The sequence below is a fragment of the Musa acuminata genome, chromosome BXJ2-10, assembly GCF_036884655.1.
Source record: "Musa acuminata AAA Group cultivar baxijiao chromosome BXJ2-10, Cavendish_Baxijiao_AAA, whole genome shotgun sequence".
NCBI lineage: Eukaryota > Viridiplantae > Streptophyta > Magnoliopsida > Zingiberales > Musaceae > Musa > Musa acuminata.
Genome location: NC_088347.1, coordinates 34,011,505 through 34,028,114, shown reverse-complemented (window position 1 = coordinate 34,028,114; position 16,610 = coordinate 34,011,505). Strand labels below are relative to the sequence as shown.

At 42.0% G+C, this 16,610-nt stretch overlaps 3 protein-coding genes across 3 annotated transcripts; 1 reads left to right on the top strand and 2 right to left on the bottom strand.

The window, feature by feature from the left end:
- Positions 1 to 985: 985 nt before the first annotated feature.
- On the top strand, positions 986 to 4,126 carry LOC135625987 (uncharacterized). The gene is made up of 2 exons (XM_065131165.1): positions 986 to 2,301; positions 2,395 to 4,126. Exon 2 carries the CDS (start codon positions 2,444 to 2,446, stop codon positions 3,770 to 3,772), a length of 1,329 nt encoding a protein of 442 aa, XP_064987237.1. The 5' UTR covers positions 986 to 2,301; positions 2,395 to 2,443; the 3' UTR covers positions 3,773 to 4,126.
- Positions 4,127 to 8,001: 3,875 nt separating this feature from the next.
- Positions 8,002 to 13,476, bottom strand: LOC135586939 (transcription factor TEOSINTE BRANCHED 1-like). Its single transcript, XM_065131151.1, has 2 exons — positions 12,299 to 13,476; positions 8,002 to 8,753 (listed from the first exon to the last, which is right to left on the bottom strand). Exon 1 carries the CDS (start codon positions 13,331 to 13,333, stop codon positions 12,338 to 12,340), a length of 996 nt encoding a protein of 331 aa, XP_064987223.1. The 5' UTR covers positions 13,334 to 13,476; the 3' UTR covers positions 8,002 to 8,753; positions 12,299 to 12,337.
- Positions 13,477 to 14,303: 827 nt separating this feature from the next.
- LOC135624194 (phospholipase A2 homolog 3-like) lies at positions 14,304 to 15,412 on the bottom strand. Its single transcript, XM_065127598.1, has 4 exons — positions 15,155 to 15,412; positions 15,015 to 15,060; positions 14,802 to 14,924; positions 14,304 to 14,723 (listed from the first exon to the last, which is right to left on the bottom strand). The coding sequence occupies exons 1-4, from the start codon at positions 15,296 to 15,298 to the stop codon at positions 14,548 to 14,550; spliced, it is 489 nt and encodes a 162-aa protein (XP_064983670.1). The 5' UTR covers positions 15,299 to 15,412; the 3' UTR covers positions 14,304 to 14,547.
- Between the last annotated feature and the right edge of the window lie 1,198 nt (positions 15,413 to 16,610).

The following is a 16,610-nucleotide window of genomic DNA, read 5'->3' as shown; positions in this document are numbered from 1 at the left end:
AGCCAAACCAGCATCCGGCGCAGGTGGTGGGCCGCTGCGTAATTATGACTCCCGGAGAACAGGGAATAGCCTTCTTCCTCTTCCTCCGGTGAGTTCAACAAGGATGATGGTCCCTGGGGGACGGGGGAAGGAGGCAGGACAGGAGATCTCCGCTGGATCTCAAGTCCCTGTCCGGGTCTTTTTAAGGTGGACGGACGCTTTGCTGGATTGCGTGCCGGGCGCGAAGGGGAAGGGGAAGGGGAAGCGGGGTGGCGAAAGCTTTCTTAGATGCCCCATTGAGCTAATAATGGTTTGTGGTGTCTCGCGTTCCGTGGCGAGTGGCTGAGTGGATTGGGCGGTGGAGATGACCTCATCCGAGCTTTCCAACGGAGCGGTCAACCTCCCGGAAGGACCCAATCAATATATATAATACAAGTATTATTGCGTTGCAAGTGGCCTTTTTTCTTTTCCGGCAAAAGTGCCGTGGGATGCTCCTCTGTCCAGGGTGTGAGGTTTTGGAGGATGGGTTGGAGAGCATGTACTTACTTCTCAGGAACCACTGGCCCTTCACCAATCTGTTCATGCAATCATGCACGTCATTTTTATGATCTGTGAAGCACAGTAGTAAAGACCGAAGAATAGTGGATATGGATTCAGCAGTGAGTTAAAACTTGTGCTGTGTTGGAATCACCCTCAGCAACCCTAGATTTCTTCTGGACTAACTCATTTTGACCAAGTCAGATCAAACCCAATTAAAGATGGGCGTGGCAGGAGCTTCTGCATATCCCAATGCAGAAGGAGATAATTATTTATGATTGGATGGGGGGAAAAAAAGGCCCTATCCAAGTCTGGCCGATAGATTGCATGTCAGTGTCGCAGTCGACGTGTCGACGGTCCGGCCAGGCCATTAGCTCTCGTGTTCCGGTCCACGTACGGAGATGAGAGAATTATTGAGGAGGAGGAGGAAGAAGTGGAGGGATGCGGTCGCTATGGATTGATCGCCGCAGTACAGCGCTGCGCCACCACAAGTGCCTCAGGTACGCGGCAGCGTATCGTCTGCGCCACAAGCGCTGCATCTCCAGGTTTAGTGGGGGGGTGTGTCTTCTGCTTCCTCCTGTGACGTGCTGAAGGAAACGGAGGGGGAGGACAGCGGCGAAACGAGGAAGGAGGTGTGACATGAGATCTGGTGGAGATTGTCGTCGGACCCGCGGGATACGGGTCGTACCACAAGCACTCCATTGGGTCGGAGGCCGGGCATCGGGACCCGCTTGTCCGGGGGTTGCCGGCCCGCATCCATCTCCATCGCTCCAATCATTCCACGACAACGCATGGTTAGGCATCACTTCTTGGATTCAGCCTCGTCCTTTTAAGGCAGATCTACTCCTGCAATCTGCTCGTCTTCTTTGGCCTGTGTCATCCAACTCCAAATCGCAGCCACATCGATGGAGTGAGAGTTCTCACGGAATGGATCGCTTGGGATAGCGGTCCACAGAAAGAGAAGGGAAGCCGAGTAGGATGGGATGCATCGGAGGTCTGCGACTGGTCCACGGTGGCCATAAAGTTGCTCACGAGGGACTGTGCCACCCGACCTTGCACATTGCGGAAGATTGCTATCTTTTGTAATAGGAAACGCATGGAAATAAAAGACGAGCAGAGAGCAGAGAGCAGAGAGCAGAGTGCAGAGTGCAGGAAAAGGATCACAGTCAGTAGAGATGGGGTGGATGGCACTCGACCACGTACGACACATTCTCGAGTATCTGCCCATTTATTTCATGAAGCATGAAGCAGCATAACTTTGACAAATGTAGTATAATGGGAGTCAGGGTTTGACATTGAACAATGGACATCCATGCCAAGTGTTGAAGCTTGAAAAGACCTCTCTGTGTATTAGCTCCTTCTTCCATTTGTTTTCCTCCATGGTGTTTGAAAGATTCAGAGAGCCCATTGACGAGTGGAGTGAAAGAAAAGGTGGGAAAATCTACAACATATAAAGCCGGAAAAGGAGGGTTTGATTGTGTCGAGAGAGAGAGAGAGAGAGAGAGAGAGAGAGAGAGAATGGTGGTGGCGGAGGGCCCTGGTGGTCGGCTAATTGTTCCATAGAGAGAGAGAGAGTTCTTGTCCTACAAATACCACCACTCTCCTCCCTTGTTTCGCATCAGCTTGGCCTCAGACGACACATCACACGCTCTCTCTGAGGGTGGTGGACGAGAGGAAGAGAGGGATCACAGAGCATGACACCTCTCTGACTGTTTCCATCTCCTTCAACATCAACCAAGTGCTTAGCTTCCTTTCAACTGTGGGCAGTATTCATACTTGTTTGAGGTGATTACAGTCTCATAAACTCATCTCTGCTTAGCAAGACACTGTCCTTCTCCCGTCCTCTGAATTCTTATTACTTTGCTTTGTTCTCTTTAGAGTGTACTCTGTATACGAACCATCAAGTTGCGAACTTTGCGGCCGGAGGATGTCGGTGGCTCTGCTGCAAACACCCTTACACCACCTGGAGTACGGCTGGCCGCGGCTGGAAGATAAGTACGAGACTAGGTATGATCATGTGGTGGGTATTGAAGACGAGGAGGAGAGGCCTGGCCAATTCGACATGTGGAGCGCCATGCAGGCGCCGAAGGCCGCCACTCCGGTGGTCGCCGATACGCCGGCTCCTTATGTTCATCCGCTGGCGAGGCGGTCCGCGAGCTCGCTGAGCCAGAAGAGCCTCCAGATATGCACGGAGAGCCTGGGGTCGGAGACTGGCTCCGATGAGTTCTCCTCGTTTAACGACGGCATCGATTTTGGGTATCTTCCAACGGTTGAGGCGGAGAAAGAAGGTGAAAGGCATGACATGCACGAGAAGGTTGCCGTGGTTGAAGAAGCAGGGGTGTGGTCTGAGAATGGACCAGAGGAGCGCGAAGTGCCGCAGCGCCGCAGAGGGGATGAGCTCACGTCGGTCAACTACAATTACTCCATTAGCAGGAGGTCGCCGCCGAGGTCGTTCCCTCCGCCGCTGCCATCCATCTCCCGCCGTGATGGGCCCTGCCTCCAGATGAGGACCCATCGCCGCGATGGCCGCCTCGTCGTGGAGGCTGTGCATGTGCCTCCGCGGAACTACCTCCACGCGCAGCGCCAGGGGGGGCGCCTCCTCCTCTCCTTCATCGACGCCTCCTCCGACACCATTGAAATCGAACAACCACAGGAACAGCAGCAACCCATGGATCAAGCACCAGAGGAAATCGAAGAAATTGAAAATGTGGAAGAGGAAGAGGAAGTGGAAGTGGAAGAGAAGAACTGTTCCGAGGAAGAGGACGAGGAGGAGGAGGTGGAACTAGTTGCCAGGGGAACCGTCGTCGTGGTGACAGTGAGCACGCAACCCGAGCTACAGAGTAGCGGCGCCACGAAGGTCCTCTGGTCTTCGCTCGTGATCAACAAGTTCGTCGGCGGCACGCTGCTCAGCAGCAATGCTAAGCGCGAGCAGCCGCCGGAGGACCACGCCAGCAAAACCAATCTCAAAAGCAACAGCCAACTGCAATCCATCACAGCAGCTCCGGTCACGCAACGACCGTCGCCGACAACAGCCACAGCAGCAGCTGCAGCGGTGGTAGCCACCAACCTCAGCTTCTCCGACGAAGCATACAATGAGCACAGCTTGGAAGGAGCCCATGACGGCTGCCACCTGCCCCTCGACGACAAGCTTCTGTTCACCTCCAAGCGGAGGAACCGGGAGGATCGGAGGTGCAGCCAGCTGCGGAAGAAGTCATTGTTCATCTGGAAGCTCGATTGCATTGCCACTTCCTCCTGAGCTGCAGCCTCCCATGAATCCATTCCAACCATCCTCCTCATGATCTATCTATCTATCTACCTACCTACCTACCTACCGATTTGAGCTGATATTATCATCATCATTAACAGAGCAATTTGTCGTCCGATTAATAAGTCAGAGAGTGTCTCGAGTCTCTCTCCGTTTGGCTTTCTTTCAGCAGTGGCTCGCTCTGCCGGTCTTCATCCTCTTTCGACTACCAGAGATGTGCTTGTTTTTGCACTCAGTGGTTACATATCGACACCATGATTTCTGAGGATTTGATATATCATCATCGGTGATCGTTCGTGTTGTTTCTGGCTGGCTTCAGAAGCAGAGTGTGGTGTTCCTCGTGTGTCTGCTGGAATGTATAATAATAAGAATAATAATCATATGTTATTCTGAGAATTGAAAGTTAGAACAGAGGCTGTGAAAAGAGTGGCACTAATGCTGATGCATCAAAATAGATGAGGCTGAGATTTTTATTTTTATTTTTTAAAAATATATCTTATCTTTTGACTTATCCTCTCTTTTTTTTTTTAGTTTTGTAAAAAAATCAATAGTTGTGGTATGACAGTCTTCCACTTAGAAGATGACTAATTGGAATATGTTGGTTAAAAAGAAAGGGAAGAACAGTATATCCAAATAATAATAATAATAATAATAATAATAATAATAATAATAAATATTAGAGTAAGTGTTTTTAATCAAATTCTTTCTATCTTCAAAAGTAAAAATTATCAATCTTAGATCGTTAAAATGATAATTCTATTTATTTCATAAGGATTATGAAATTTGATAGAAAATAATTTTGTTGAGTATGATGTGTAAAATCTTAATATTACTGAAAAGCAAAAAATATCAAATAAAAAAGAATATACAAGAGCTCTTTGTATTGTATGCTATAACAAATAATAGATGAATCCTTATTTTTCTAAATCATATCCATATCAATATCAATAAAAGTCTATAAAATATTAAAATATATGTTTGGAGGTGCTAAAAAGTTAAAAACTTTAAAGCGACAAATTCTTCGATAATGTGAATTTAAAACTATTATGATGAAATATTTTGAATCTATCACTTAATTTTTTCTCAAGAGTCTCTTCTATTATAAACCAAATAAGATGGTGAAAACTTAAATGATCAAATAGTAGCAGAAAGTTTATCTTCAAAATTTGATATGATTTATTAGGAAGAAGTTGAAGATATAAGTTTTATTATCTTTTGATGAATTAATAGACTACTTTTCAATTTATAAATAAAAATTAATATATCATATCATTATGAAACTTCAAAACATGCTTTTTCAAACGAAGATAGCTAAAGAAGGATCAAAAGAAAATTTCAAAAATCAAATCTTAAGGGAGAGATTAAAATGGTAGAGATCATGGATATCTAGCACTTGAGGTAAATAAGGCTAATCAAACGAGGGTCAATGGAACTCGTAACAAAAAAACTCGTCAATATTTTTGTTGTAAAAAAATAGATATATTAAAAAATATTTTTGATTAAAAATAAAAATTTAAATGTTCCTATGCTCTTATTGTAAAAAAAATATGGTCATCCCAAAAAAGATTATTCAAACAAAAATTAAGCAAATTATCATGAAAAAAATAATTATAAAAATATATTTTCTTTATGACATCTAACAAGAAATATTCTAGATCCGTTTGATTTTTGGATAATGGATACAAAAATCATATGATAAGAGACAAATGTTTGTTTCAAATTTATGCACAATTCTAGCAAACATCAATTTGGAGTAGCTAAAAGAGTTTTTAGATATATCAAATAAACTTTCAATTACGACATTTATTATGAGCAGGTAAGAAATTTTAAGTTATATTTTTATACAGATAGTTATTACGTTGATTGTCCAAATGATAGAAAAAATACATCATGATCTGTACTTAGTCTCGGCTCAAATGTGATTTTATGGGTAACAAAAAATAAGAATGTGTTACAAGTTCTAAAGTAAAATATGTTACGACTCCAAGTATAACATACTAAAGCCTTGGTGAAACTTACCAAGTAAAATATGTTAGGATTCCAAGTATGTTACGACTCCAAGTATAACATACTTTACACCAAGTAAAGCCTTGGTGTAACATACCAAGTAAAATATGTTACGACTCCAACTATTGTAATGACCAAAAATATTAAAGTTTAATATTATTTTATTCGTGAACCGGTTAATAAGAGAGAACTACTATAGTATCAAAGATGACATCTTTACAAAAGCCTTGGTGAAAAAAAAATTATTTTTTTGAAGACAACCTCATGTTACAATTATTTTTGAATTAAAAGGGTGTGTAAAGTTTAATTCAGATAGTTAAGATTAAATGAGATTAAAGATAAAGGATTTAGATTAAGATAAATAATAGATGAGAGAGATTTCTTTATTGTTTAAAAAAATATATTTTATCTTTTGACTAATATAAATAAATATTCTTGAATAAATCTAAAACACTACAGATCGAAAGTATACTTCGTTCCTTTGATTATCTATCGCCTCTTTATCTTAAAGTTCTTCGTAAAGCCAACACTTATTAATAAAACACAAGGAACTGATGATATCATCTGCAAGTGCAACATAAAGACATGGGAAGTCATATTCTTTCTTCCTCGTGCCATGCCACTAAAGTCCACCACTGCACCATCTCGGGAGTGCTGTCATGGCCGGGACTCGTATGAATGATGATTCTGTCTTCTTCATCATCTAATCTACCTACCTGGACGGCACAGTGGAAACAGCGGATTCCTTGAATAGTCAATTAGAATGCATATAGGTAGATGCAAGACATAGTGGTATGCCTTGGTGGAATCCGAAGGGCAATTTAAGTCGTCGAAGGGAGAGTTCTTGGCGTAGTTTTAGCTGTTCAACTCAGAGGAATGTCGAAGGAGGAGAGAGAAGCGAGATGGACGGTGGTATGACCATGGAATCCATTACCAGAAGCAGCAAATGTAAAGATCGACTTTGGTAATTATAGGATACCTGAGCTCCGAGTAGCCAACAAAGTATGAGTAGTTTAGGTGAAAGCATCTCGTCATCTTTCATCGAAAGAAAGTGGCCACCTTTCAGCGCATCTGTATGTGGAATCAATCGTATGGTTTAGTGGAATCCATTTCGTAAAACCATACCTTTTCCTCAGACCCCACCCACTCTCTCTTCCTTTCCGCTGGTTATCCGTCTTCTTTATAGCATGGAATTGGAGCATCGAAGCTATAGGGCTTGTCATGCTACTAATTCTCTTCGTCTTCCATCATTCCAATGTTGTCTCTCTCTCTCTCTCTCTTATTCTGATGCACATAAAGAGAGAAGCTAAATAATAGCCAAACAACACTGCAAAGTCAAGCGAAAACCAGTGGGAATCTGAGAACCGTTGCAGCGGTGTTTCAGGCGAAGACAAAGATGAAGTAAGCACCCGGAAGACATAAAGGTCATCGTTCCTTCTCCTCCAAAGCTGATGAGCATCGAGGCAAGGGGGAGGGATCAGGCAGCACCAATGACAAGGGGGCAGTCATTCTTTGTGGAATGATGATGTAACAGCAATTCAATTCATATATCGATAAAATAATAAATCTGATTGATCTATGCATATTTTGCACATATAATAAGCTCTTACATGTCAAATAAATAAATAAATAAATATATATATATATATAAGAGAAAATCATATTATTGAAGTTTACAAAACCTTAATTGAATATCTTAACGATTCATCTATACAAAGACAGAAATATAGAAGCTTGTCACTCAAGCATGGCATAAAGAAATAAGACTCAAATCAATACTATCATCTTCAAAGAGAAAAGAATATCATATATTTGATATGATATGTGATTCTAGTTCAAGATAGATAATATCAAATATTTGATTTGATGCTTGATTCCAATTCAGTACTCGTTCTATCTCCTACTCGGTGGGCACTACTATCCAAGAGAGAAGATGGTGGATCATACTTAAAGGCTCAAATTGAATCAGATCGATTCAGGTTAGGTTCGAGGCAAATGGAAATCATCTCGGGTCCGAATCTAAGCGTGCAAATGAACAACCCGACCTAAAGTGACGGGGCTGGGGACACTCCCAAACTCAGCTGCTGTTAACAGTTTTCTTTCTTGTTCTGCCTAAACAAAGTCTCTATGATTGATACAATAATTTAGTAATTTATCTATATATCTATAATAAAGCCAATCTCATCGATTTCAATTTCTTTTTCCTGTGAAATTTATGACGGCAATATATCTTCTCACGGTGAATCTTTTTCGTTTCTCGTCTGCCACAAACAATAATACTACATCGCTAACAGTGGCCTTAGTACTGCTACGTACGTACAACTCCTCCGCAGGCAGGTGGCGCGATCGACACAACGCCGAGAGGTACATGCGCAGGTCGGCGTGCATTATCAACCTTTCGAGCGACGACGACCACTGGGGTTTCTCTTCTCTTCTCTTCACATTAATACAACCCAACAAGAACAGCTACCGCCACCCCCCCTCCCCGACCTCCACCGCTGGCTCAAGGACAGATGAGCGGTACTGCACACAAAGTTCATCATTAGTTTCTTGTTCTTGAATCACGATAGCTGGGCATTGTTGCCTCCCAAACCCTACTTTACAGTACATTAATTCTCGAGGGTTTCCCGCAAGAGTTAAAGATCTCGACTGCAGTGCAGGAAAACCCAAAGCTGTTTCCTGCGGCTACAACTTGCAAGATGGATCCGAATGACCAGGGAAAGCTTCTTCTTTCTATCTCCTTTCTGGTTTGCGTATCGTAGAGTCTGCTCTTGGAATCCGACAGCCCTGCCGAACAAATGTAGGATGTATATATATATCCATTTCCACTGCTGGATTCAGTACCCTAATTCCTGGTATAACTCTTCTTCTTATTGTTGTTCTTCACTGGTTCTATCTGAAGTTGGATGCTTTTGCCAATGCTCTACTAGTCTCCTTTGCAAACTAACGAGTCATACAAATGTGTCTGACAGTAAGATATATATGTGTCTCAGATCTCAGATGTTTCACACAGATATGTACGAGAGTAAGGTATTTTTGCTCTACTTGCTGGAAGATCAATTTCATTTTTTGTTCAACCTTTGGTGATGCAATGTGTAAATAGACCTATCTATATCTTGTGCTACCTGTAGAAATAACTATTTGGAATTCCATCAAAGGATCTCTTCCATGTTTCTATGATATGAGGTTACAGTTCACTCCATCCACTGGATTTTGGGGTTAGGCATCACCAAGGTGCAGGTTGTAAGTAATTGAGATGGAGTACATATCAACCTAGTTTGACTAGTAGTACTTCATTTCTGCTCATAGAAAATAGTGCGGAGAGTACACAGGTTTATTGACAGGAGTAGAATATAATTAGTACCTAAGCAGCCTGCAACATATATTATAATAAACTGAAAAGTCAATTCAGATTAGGAGAAAAACCCATCATAAAACTTGGGTATTAAATTTGGTCACCTCAATAAAAAAAAGTAAATTTCTATTACTGTTTGAAAGATATTGGAACACTTTCTCCAAGCTCTTATTTTTCTTGGTTTCTATCAATTTTCTTCCTCCCTAGGTTTGCTTCCAATGAGCATACTATCTCCAAGTTTCTTTTATTCTCTCTTAGAATACCTTAGACATTTATCTCCAAAATTTTTCCTTTTTGTGTTCCCCTTTCTCCTCTCAATGTAATAATCCTCCCTTTATTTTAAAATTTTAATTAATATAGCTCATATAATCTATCTTCCATTCTATCTCTACATCATTCTAAAGAGTATTGTTTCAAATATCGGTTATCCTTTCATTATTTTTTCGATGATACTAGACAGTGACATCTGACAAAGTATCAAACTGGGACTCAGATCCAGATTGGAGAGGGTTCATGAGAGCTTGTACAACAACAAATAAGCTTCACAAAAAAGCCTCAAACTTTGTTTAATCAAGAATTTTGGATCGCTCTTATACATGCACATCTAGTGTTTCTGGTTTGGACTAGTTCCTTCAGTTGTCTCATGGGCAAGCTTCTATTTCTCATAGATGAATTGTCAAGAAGTTCTATCCTAAAGATTCTAATTCAATGAAAAGATAGAAAGTTCTGAATATTATGTTATAGACATCTATATAAGCTCAATCTTAGTCATCCTTGTTGAGAAGCCATATGAAGACCTGTTGTCACTCTGACACATGTAGTAAGTCCTTGAACTATACACTAATTTCATATGCGAATTTAAAAGCATGTTCAGATCTAGAGTTCAAGTTCTCTTGGCATTGGTATGTACACAATCAAAAGCTCTCTCTCTCTCACTCACTATTCACATATATATTGGTGAAATTAACATATATAAACAAACAGATTTACACAATAAATATATAAAAAAAAAAGTATGCATATATATATATATATATATATATATATATATATATATATATATATATATATATATATGAAGGAAAAACTGTCAAGATACTGTTGTGAATATTTTGTCCTAATGGTATTAAATCCAGAAGAGTGGTTCTTCCACAATGCTTGGTGCAATATGCAGTTAAGCTTTGCTTCATAGGATCAATTCTCAGATGTTGTGTATGGTGGTACAGTTTATCATGACATAATTTGATATAAACATTGTGGATTCAGAATTTTCAAGGAAAATGAAGTAATACATATAATTAAATTCAATTCTTTCAGGTGCTATTAGGCACTATTCTGGAATAGAGAAGGTCAACTACTGATGAACAACAGTAGCCTTCTATGCATGCGTGATGTATTGAGTAACACACATAAGCTCCTAATTGTTTCAACAGGATGTTGATCTTTTCTTAATTTCTTAATATTGATCTTTTGAAAATTACCCCTTGCCAAATAACTCTTGTCTGTTGCTGGCAGCTGGTTCTTTACAAAGATTGACCAGTACTTTTAGGGTTCCCTAAGATCATATGAGATCATATATCTGATGGTCCATTGGTTGTTTACTGGTGACACATCGCAACTTTGATCACCATGCATCGAAGAAAAATGGCGCTCACCGGTTATAACTAGATGAACATTTGAGTTACCATCCTAAGCTGCATGAGGTATGTCATGCTCTCTTTTCAAGTTCCTAGCAAATTTCATTCCATACTCAATTCAGTGGGTTATTTTGAGTATTTCTTTGGTATCACATTTTTACATGAGTGTTCAATTTATGCGACCGGACCAACTAGATGACCTTTGCTATAAGTTGTTTGTTGCATGGTTTCTTTTCCATTGGCAAGTCAATGGCAACAAAGCCAATGTCTTCACCATTGGCTTTGCTATTACTGTAAGGATGTCCTGCTTATTAACCATATGTGTCAGTCATATGTTACAACAAACACAGTTGTGCCTTTTAACTTTGCCATAAATCTTTCTTGTTCCCACTATCAAGCTTTGTGATTAAAAATGAAAACAAAGAGCTAATGCAGATGATGTTACAGCTACAGCCACAGCTGAATTGATTATTGTAGAGGACAAATAAATATGCACAATGAACTCATGCTATAGAATTAAATCTGTTCTGTTTGGAACAAATACATTTATTTGATCAGGTTAACTAGAACTGGAAACTCAGCTAGTGAGAAGATATATGGCACAAAGAAAAATAGCAAAATTATGGAGGAAACTGCATAGCCATGCTGATGTATTAGAATTAGAATATGCAGTAGATATTACCAGCTTGATTTCTACAAGTGTCCTTGACAAACAACTTTTGCTAAAAGAAAAATATCGGTAACAGTTTATGAAAATGATTTCATAAAAGAGGAATTTGAATGCCATGTTAGCTGAACTACTTGAGGCAATTGCAAATATCTGGTAGATGCTGTTCTTGACAGATTCTATGAATGTTCAAAATTCTTAGTTGCCACTAGATGTTCATGTATGAGACTAAACATGTTTACCAGGATAAAAGGATTTCACCAACCTATGCATTCTTGCTCTATTGACATCCAAAATTAATGTTTTGAAAATGAATTGTAGATTCAGAAGTTGTCATGGAAATAAAACTAATCTTTCTATGTTGATCAATCATAGCCTACTTTTGGGGAGTTTGAGTGCTTCTGGTTAACTTGATCAGCTATTGGTTTTTCCTCTATTAATGGATTCACAACACAATCCAGTATGGATCATACAATCACAATCTGAAATATTCATATTTGATTCTTACCCCCTGTTTGGAGAGAAGCATTTGTATATATATTGCAGATTATCCTTGTCATGTCAGTTTTCAGAATCCTTTAAGACAAATGTTTCGAAATCAGAGATACGGATTTTTGAAGTTGAATCTACATCTTCTAATACTTCAAATGTTGAGTTGCAAGAAGATGTTTCTGAATACAGATGTCTAATCACCAAGTCAAAGAGGGAGCCAAAGAGAAAAATATACTTGCAATTGAAACAACCAGACAACTAATTATGTGTCCAAAGCAAAGATAATCGAATACAAAGATCGAGTTGGCATACCAGAAGAAAAGAAATCAGACTGACATAAAGCGTGTGAGGTTACATACTGTTGGAGATGATGGCCTCCCGAGGAACAAGAGATCAGCTTAGGGCATTCTTTCCATGTTTGATTGATCTTGAAGGATGTTATCCATGTCATTGCGGTCTGCAATCTTCTCGGAATAGCCAAAAATTGGGATCAGGCAGGGTCCATCTTGTGCTGGGAACTCGTAGTTTCTATGATCGGATAACCTAATGCGCTGTGTGTGAGAGGAAGAACGTTGTCTCGCTTCCATTTCAGCTATGGATCCTAACAAGGAAGAACTCAAGTTGAGCAAATGTGAACCTTCGTTGCTGGTGGCATGAGATGCAATTGTTGAGGACAATAACCACATTCTTCTCTTCTCTGTTGTCCTCTCCCTTGCTCTTGCCCTTGCTTTGGCCCTCGACTCCCGGACGCGCATCAGATTAGACCCGGCATTCCCTGAGGGCTTGATCAATTGCTTCTCGTTCTTGGAATTCTTGACTGACGTGGCAGTGACCAATTTGGTCGTCGGCTTGCCTTGGGAGTCGGATTCCATGGTCGATTTCTCCAACCCTAGAGTGAAGGACGCTGGTCTTTGGATGCCAAGGCCACCGAGTTGGGGATCGGAGATGGCGGTGAGTTCTTGGATGGCGTGTTTGGACATGTTGAAGAGCCATTGCACTGTCTTGCTGCCCTGGTCGAAGCCGAGCATGTCCTGGAGATCAAAGAACTTGCGGGCCACCTCATTGGAGAGCCGTATTCGACGATCTCTTGGTCCCTTTGCGGTGAGTATCTTGCTGTTCCTATCATTTCTCCACGATCTTTTACGGGTAAAGCTTCCACTGCGTTTCTTCCTCATCAATGGTGAAGCAGTAGCCAAAGAATTATCGACAGGAGGAAGAGATGGGGGAGAGGGTAAAGGAACTGCGCCTGTCACAGCACCGAGAGGAAGGGGAAGGCCGTCGGAAGCAAAGATCGGGAAGTAGGGGTTGTTTGGAGGAGGAAGAGGGTTGAGCTCGAGTTGCTTACCGAAAGGCTTCTCTAAGGGGTTTGAGCAGTGAGGGAAAGGTAACATCATGTGCTTGGAATGAAGTGGTCTCAGACAAGCAAGTGCTGAGATAGGGCAGACAATGCAACCCAACGTGAAAGAATGGGATCGAGGAAGACAGATCTCAGTACCTTACCTTGAAGGAGCTCCACAGCATGATCCTGTAGAACCCCCCCCCCCCCCCCCCCCCCACCACCTCCACTCTTCTCAGCTCAAGAACTACGGATAGGAGAAGCTGAAAATAAGAAGACAATGGTGAGAGGAAGGGAATAAGGATATTGAATCAAGTACGCCATCACTTTCCATAAAGCTTGCAAACCTCCTTTTCCCCCTTCGCTTTCCTCTTTGACACCCCATCTCTTACTAAACCAAAGAGTTGGTAGATGAAGAAACGCAATTAGTCCTTTCACCATCATCATCATCTATATATATACTTCAGCTTTCCATTTATGCATGCTGCTTATCTCTTGACACTAATCGCGTTGTTCCGTCGTCCACGCACATGGCATATGGTTCCACAACGGGAGGACATCGTTGGATGCGGAAAAGAAATGGAAGACTACGTCGAGATGCTCTCGTGGCCACTTTTCTCGTTGCCCTCAGGGAATTAAGTCCATATAATTGTTCCTCATCTTGTCGTGTTCTTGCTGAAAGGTAGAAGAACCAATGGTCTTGATTTCCTTTTGGTGGTGAAGAGCTTGCAGAAGAAGAAGAAGAAGAAGAAGAAGATGGGCCTCCATGAGCTGTCTCTCCTACGGCACCAAAGTTGGAGCCCTAGTAAGGTTGGAAAATGAACTCATGCACTCGATTCTCGTTGTCGAATTATGATGATCACCCATCCAGGGAGAGCATGGTAAAAGAACAGAGTTCCAATCAAAATAAAGGGATTTTTATCTTTGATCATCTCAAAGAGAAATTTAATCTCCAGTTGGTCATGTTAATGACTCTATGCTTCAGCCAGTGTTCATTGTATGCACTATACTATGCCTTCTGCAGGCCCTGAGACAAGGGATCACTCTATATAAAAGCTACAGAACAAACAAGTCCAGTAACATGCACCATAACAAAATGAAAGAGATACTCCTCGTAGAAAAGACAGACAGAGTTGGACAGAAGTCTTCTGCTCATGAGCTATGGATAAGATGAACCGAGGACAATAAGTGATGTAACATTGCAAACTTTATGGAGGGACATGTGATCTCACATAAACAACGTACAGTAAATTGATTCACCCCATGTTTCTCCTATGGCTTGTGAAGAACCCTTCCGGCTAACAAGGCGGCTTCTATCACCAGAGTCATCACCTCCACTACCTCCTCCACCATGCATTTGTTCCCCTTGAACGTGCCCTTACCGGACGCCCTCACCGCCGCGATGCAGTCGAGGAAGTTCTCGTTGCACTCCTGGCTCAAGTAATCATCTGCGACCCCAACACCGCTGGTTAGCAGCCAAGCAAGCATCACTGATCACAACGCAAGGAAACGGGGGAAGACAGTACGCTTGGATTGGACGCAGGCATCGTGCACCATGCAGCAGGCGTCAAGAGAATCACATGGCTTCTCCCCTGGGCAACCGCTGTACAGGATGCCACAATACTTGCCATATTTCAACAAGGGTGGTACTTGAATGACATGTGTTTGCTATATGTTAATTCCTTAGATCTGATGTCGGTGATGTATCAAGCAAGCAAAGGGCGAGATCGATCTCTTACCGGTGCAATGATCAGACTGGCACTTCCTGCTGCACTGCTGCTTGCTCTGCAGAGAAGACAACCAACCTAATGGAATCCAAGTAATCCAATATTGAAATAAGGAGAAGAAGAGCAAGAGGAAAAAGGTGATTGATTCGGACCGCAGTGACGCCGGAGTTGACAGACTGGACGCCGATGTTGAGGCCATGGAGTGGCGTGGCGGAGAAGAGCAGCAGCGCGAGAAAGGGATTGAGGACCATGACGGCCAGCTTCAGTGACAGCAGGCGCGTCGTCCTTCCGGCCATCCCGATTGGGTTTGACGCCCGAACTCACGCGCGAGAAGGCAAGAGATGAGAAGTCCGGCGGATGGGAGGGCAAGTGGTGAACTCGGAGGACTTGTGCTGGCTTTGTATTTTGCCGGGGGACACTGACGACGATGTGCTGGATTTTGTCCGATCTGTCTCGTGAATGAGCATGGTTTTTGTGGCGCATTCACCTACTGCCACCGAATCAACTTACAAGGAAAAGACTTGCACTCGATCCTCCATATATATATATATATATATATATATATATATATATATATATATAAGCTACTACCCACGACGAAAGCGACGGCCCAAAAAAGGAACAAGGAAAACGACAAAACAAGAGGCGGAACGATTCCTGTGGGCGGTGGAATAAAAGAAAGCAAGGAGGAGAGCAGGCGCCGTGGCGATCGCAGGCAATCGTTCTTCGACGGAAACAGTATGCGTCGCCCTACTAATTGTTCTTCGATCGGTAAAGAACATACTCTTATTGCAGGGTCTCTGGTTCTTGAATCGGTCTCTAACCCCAAAGAGGTGTAGGAAATCAACGGCGGTGGAATCAAGAAAACATGAGAGAGAGAGAGAGAGAGAGAGAGAGAGAGAGAGAGAGATCTTGACGTATTGTTCCTGCATGAAGTATCATGAGCAGATCAAAGGAACATCCTTTTGTTGATGGGTTTCTGGTTCTTGAATAGTGCTCTAACCCAGGTGAGGGATTGGATGGTCGTTCCTCCTCCTCTTCCACCTCCGTCTCCTCCACCAAGAACCAGGTATTACAACTTTACCAAGTTCCTCTTGTCTTTCGTTCTTCGTTTACGATCGTTTTAGACCAACAGAGTGGAAACAAGGGATTTAATGTCATGATCGTTTATTCTCTCATAATTTCATCAACAGCTTATGGACGATTACTTGGAAATCCTCGAGAATGTCTCCTTCGCTCTACTTCGCCGTTAGGGCTTGTTTGATAGGACAATTTGTTCCTTTTTTTCCCCCAATTTCTTGGCCTTTAGCCTGTCATATTGTTCCTTGGGTGGACTAATCAAATTCTGCAATATGGCCATATATTATTACGGCATCAATCTGGTTCTAAGCGACGGGAGTAACTCTCCTAATCTTTCAGCCATTGAATCTCTGTTCCCTCAAGTCGGGGGAATCTTTTTATGCATCACGTGATAGCCAAGTGGTAATGTGCTTTGCTAGAATTTTTGGGGCTCAGAGCTATCAGATATGGGCATAGCTTCCTTGAAACATGAATAACCACAAGATTTGTCACGAAGTCTTTAACTGCTGCAAGCCTGCAAGTCAGAGT